Source organism: Lathyrus oleraceus, chromosome 3, assembly GCF_024323335.1.
Source record: "Lathyrus oleraceus cultivar Zhongwan6 chromosome 3, CAAS_Psat_ZW6_1.0, whole genome shotgun sequence".
Taxonomy (NCBI): Eukaryota; Viridiplantae; Streptophyta; class Magnoliopsida; order Fabales; family Fabaceae; genus Lathyrus; species Lathyrus oleraceus.
In genome coordinates this window covers 428,721,592-428,726,794 of record NC_066581.1, presented here as the reverse complement: position 1 = coordinate 428,726,794, position 5,203 = coordinate 428,721,592, and the positions used below count along the sequence as shown (strand labels likewise).

Sequence of the window (5,203 nt, the reverse complement as noted above, 5' to 3'; positions counted from 1 at the left end):
ATAGGCCGGGCATTAAACACCTTTATCTATCAACCGCATTTTAATTGGCACACACTTTCTACAAAAACGCTAAAGAATTTTTTTTACCTTTGGATGGGTTTTTGTTTTCCAAAGGAGTTGTCGATTTTCACGGATCCTAAGATGACTTGTTTCAATAGCCTCTTCTACACAATAACAGTATGCACAACAAACTTCGGCACTATTTTGTCCGTCCGAACAACTTCAAATAAGGGAATTTTAAAAACTTTTTCGTTTCTGTCTCTCCAACAAGATTATAAATCAAATTAGAACTCCACCGTCCATCCGTATCCATCAAATCTGCGGACACAATATTTAAATTTTTAACCAACCACTAGTTTAAAAAATCAAGTAATTTACTAGATGCCTTCTAGAGTCATGTTACCAAAAGAACTATGCCGAGTCCACTGCCTAACTAGTCAAAATTGTAGTTGCAATAATAATAAGTTAGAATTTTAAACCTTCCTAAAATATGCCAAAAGACACCTACATTTTAGAAGGATTGAATAAAAGACTGCCTAATAATAAAAGTTGCGTTGAGATATAAATCACAAGTGTCATTAGTATAAATACAAATCGATGGAAAATCTGTATCATATTTCTTTAGTTGTCTGAAAACGTTTTAAGCTAAACTATTTTAAAATTAGAAATAATTTTAAGAAACACTTTCAACTTGATTTTCTAGCATGAGTTTTTTATGGAATTTTTCTGTTTCAAAACTGATTTGATTTATTCATTTTAATTTAATGAACAATTTACTACTTTTCTCATAAAATGTTTTTTGAAAAATTCAAAAATAGAAGTAAAACAATTACAAAATAAATTTTTGTATTATTCAAAGTGTCCAACACAAATTCGTGTTAAACACACCCTAAGATACAACTTAACTACTAATTGAAGTGTCTATGCAAGAACCTAATTTCATAACTTAGAACTCATCCATAAAAACCTCAAATTAGGCTACAATAAAGCCTTGTTTATATATTTCGTTATAACTTAGAACTCATCCATAAAAACCAATAACAATAACAAAACCTACAAAACAAGAAAGTTATGGATAGGACATGGACCATCTCATCCTGATAGAGATAACTTGGGATGACTAACAACAAAACCAAAGGTTAAAACTATAAATTTCTTGACAAACCAAGAAATACAACCGGCGATGAAATCTGTACTCTAAGATCAGCTACGTCGATATCATGACCACCTTCAACCAGGCCCCACTTGTCCACCTGAAAAAGAGAACGAAGACATTTTCATCTCAGATCATGCTTCCTGATAGGAACCCAAAAGGTTCCTAACAAAAACGATGTTAAATGCACTCGGATACTCTAACAAGCTGTCCCGTCCCATCCCGTCATACAATTCTTCTCTAACTTCCCTATTCCACTTACTTGTTGGGTTAGGCCCAAACCTAGAGTCCTATAATTTACATTCATGTCCCGTACTTCAATATTCAAGCACAACATGTATACAAAGACAAATGCATATGAATCAGGTTATGGATTTTAGAACATAGCCATGCAAGTACCTGTAAATCTTCTTCAAGTCTAATGAGTTCAATTGCTTCCTCAATTTGCAATTTCCCTTGAACAACTGCAATGGCAATAGTTAATGAGTGTGCTGATGCTGCAATAGCATCAATTGCAGCCAATTCACAATCATCTGTTTTCTTTAGTAGGTTCTCTACAGCAATCACAAGACCATCATCCTGTTTTCCACCATAAAAGCTGGAGTATACAACAGGCTTAACACCAAATTCTGACTCCAACCAGCCTAGCAGAGGATCTATTTTCTCAACTTGGCGATCTGCAAGAACATAACTTCATATTAAATTATTTCCACATCTTTCTCAAAATCATTAAAATGTCTCTTATCATAAAAAGTTTTCGTCAACAACAGCATTATAGTAAAAGCAAATTTATCACTCCAAGAAGGTAAAGCAAAAATATTCTCTTAATAACATCTTCCGGAGATGAGGTAAACATGAAGAAAACTTGCGAAAATATAATCACAACATCACCACTTATCCAACCAACAAATAATAATTAATCTTCATGGTAAGTCCTCTTCACAGACATAGGCATAAACTATAAAAACTCAATACCTGCAATATAGCACATAATTCACATGACTTAAAAGTTCATGACACTATTAGTTATAGAGAGGTGATTGTTATTTATCTTTCTTGTATAACAACTGCACCATGAGTAGAGCTATAGAATTTAAATAGTTGCCATTGCCACAGTCAAGTCTATGTCTCCAAAACCATCAATATCACTTTTCAATGCATTCATTGAAACTGTCAAATCAGTTTAGCTAGCCTAAATTTGATCGGTTAAAGAATAAAAAGAGCACTAAAAATATGCTTTTTATAATAAATTTTTAAGGATGACTCCAACATTCCGAGTTCAATATACTCTGCATATTTACAACAGGAAATCACGTTCTTAACTGATATCAGACATTTACAAAGAAATATCACGGTAACTAACACCATACCATGGACTCCGCTTGTCAAATCATTGTCATCAGGAGCACGGCAAAATACTAAATCTTGATTAAATTTCTTCATCAATTGCTCAAGAATTTTTGGCCTTGTCACAGGAACTCTTTCCAAAGCAGTGCAAGCAAGTCTCATAAGAGGCATTGTGAAGGGTCTTATGCCATCTATTTGCTACAATAATAAATCAAATTGATTACACATTTAACTCTAAATGATGCTCCCAAGCATCAATAACCATATTAAACAGAATATGAAGCTTCAAATCAAGGCCATTTAAATACTTTGAATGACTGTTTAAGGACATATAAGCATAACAAGGTTGTCAAGATCTCGATCTTAAAATCTTAAGATTTTACTATCTCACACACCCCAACGATCCCGGTCTTAAGTAGAATCATGTGTTGTAGCCAAATTGTGGAAAATTTGTACAATCATTGATTTTGTGCAATCTTTGCCAATTTCAGCCATGATAGACCATTTTCTGACTACCACCATTAAAAGATAACAAGATGCAGAGGCACAACAATTACCGTTTGGCGGCGATGAATGCATGCCTTTTAAAATGAAGTTTTAGATTTTGGGTCTAGAGAATAAACCTCTCACTTGTAGGGTTCGTTTGAAATAATTGAATTAAGATAAACTTAGTAATTTACCAAATATGTCTCTAATGTCTAACAAATGTTTCATGTGGTAGTAATAAAGTATAAAAACTCAATCATACATGTCTAAAGAACATGAAAAAGAGTTACTTTCCCACAAAAAGACTTGCCTACTAAAATATATCATGTAAAAATATAGTATTATTTTTTCATTTTAGTAGGATATTACAGTTTTTGTTGCGATCTTATGTTTTACGATCCTGCTACCCCTCTTGATCATACAAAAATAATTGGGTAGGATCTTCCAATCTTAACTACAATTTTATATTTTACAATCTTGCTATTCTCTTCCAGGCTTATGCAAGATACCAATCTTGATAACCATATCAAAGGGGAAGCTGGCACAAACTATCATGCTACCAGACATTATTTTCAATCTAACAACATTATTTTAGAATGTTTGGATGAAAACTAATTTGTTGCTTACAATCCTCAGTTTGGCAAGACTAGTAAAAATAATGGTCCATAACTGCAAAGATGCCAAGACGTTAATGTTTTTTATGCCTTCATGACCCTAACTGCATCTGCTGTAGCTGTATTTTGTGCAATATTAAGGATCTGCAACACAAGTGTAATTTAATACCTTGACTTTTCTATTAAGTTCAGAAATTAACAAAAAGCAGCTTTTGTGCTGAATTTTGCAACATTTTACTGGCAAACCAAGGTATCCTGGCATGCAACTATAAACACTAATCCTTCAAAGTAATGGAATTCTTTCAATATATTTCATTTAAGGGTTTCACCTCTCTCAACATATATTACTCGAACCGCATAGCCAAGGATCAAAACCCGCCACAAAGTTACCTAATTCATTCCCATGAAGAGGATCAGGCTTGGGTGACTTTAAGGCGATGAAGTTACCTTAACTTTGTCTCTATATCTCACCTATTTTAATCTCTATCTACCATTGACACGCAACCCAAATCAGTTTCACAAAATCAACACAATTCAAAATAAAGGAATAACTATAACTACACGTTACAACAAAAAGCAGAAAGAAAACCAAAAATCATACTTGATATTCCCATTCAGCAGCAATGGCCTTAGCAAGAGCAAGAGTAGGAAGCTTAAGAGGCCTCTTAGCAGGTGTCTTGAGTGTTCTATAATCAAGCATCACTGTCCAACCATTACCATCATCCGCTTCTCTCGTTTTCACTTCTTTGTAGAATCGTTTCCCGACTATAGATCCCGTCATGAACGACATCGGCATCGTTACCGACGAAGACTGTTTCCTCCTCGCCGCCGGTGCTCTCAAATGAACGCTGTCTCCCTCCGATGAGAACGTGAAGGAGGACGATTGCTCCTCGTCGGCGGCGGCCACGGAGCCAAAATGGCGGGCGATCCGGTGAGCTGATAGCGTGGATAGTAATTTAGGGTTTAAAGATTTAATTGAATTTCTTATTAGTGAGTGAGCCATTTTTTCTTTTAGTCCTTTTTTTAAAGAAAAAAACGCAGTGCTACTTCTTCAGAAAGGTTTTCGTTTACGAGAATCGAATCAGAAGAAAGAAGGTATGGAGATGATAATTAATAAGAAAAGAAGGAAAGAAGAAGGAGGATAGTTGGGCCTTATAAATTTTCCATTGAATTAGTGATATTTCATTTTGCTAATATTATTATTCTTTTTCTAATGTTATACCTCCTTTTAAGGAAGAGGTGCATGCACGTGAAGAATACCCTTTTTCTTGGCGCCTGCATGTGATTAGTTAAATGCAAGAAAGAGGCGTTCTTCCTCTTTGCGCCTGCATGTGATTAGTCACATGCAAGGAAGAGGCATCATTCTTTTTGGCGCCTAGGTGTAAATGAATGGAAGGGGCGTCCTTCCTCTTGGCACCCATGTTGTTTTATGGCGCCTATGGAATGGACACCTGTTTGGAATATTAGGGCACATAGATTTCTTGTTTCAGAGATTCCATGGACGCATGTGTGTTCTTGTCATTCTTGTCACTGCATGTTGATTCTTTTCACTACATGCATGGTCAAGTCTGTATAGACGAACCAAGTGAACAATGTGTTTAAT

General features: G+C 34.9%; 1 protein-coding gene across 1 annotated transcript; it reads right to left on the bottom strand.

The window, feature by feature from the left end:
* Positions 1–962: 962 nt before the first annotated feature.
* On the bottom strand, positions 963–4,789 carry LOC127128043 (uncharacterized). Its single transcript, XM_051057299.1, has 4 exons — positions 4,202–4,789; positions 2,524–2,698; positions 1,553–1,830; positions 963–1,253 (listed from the first exon to the last, which is right to left on the bottom strand). Exons 1-4 carry the CDS (start codon positions 4,601–4,603, stop codon positions 1,146–1,148), a joined length of 963 nt encoding a protein of 320 aa, XP_050913256.1. The 5' UTR covers positions 4,604–4,789; the 3' UTR covers positions 963–1,145.
* Positions 4,790–5,203: the final 414 nt, after the last annotated feature.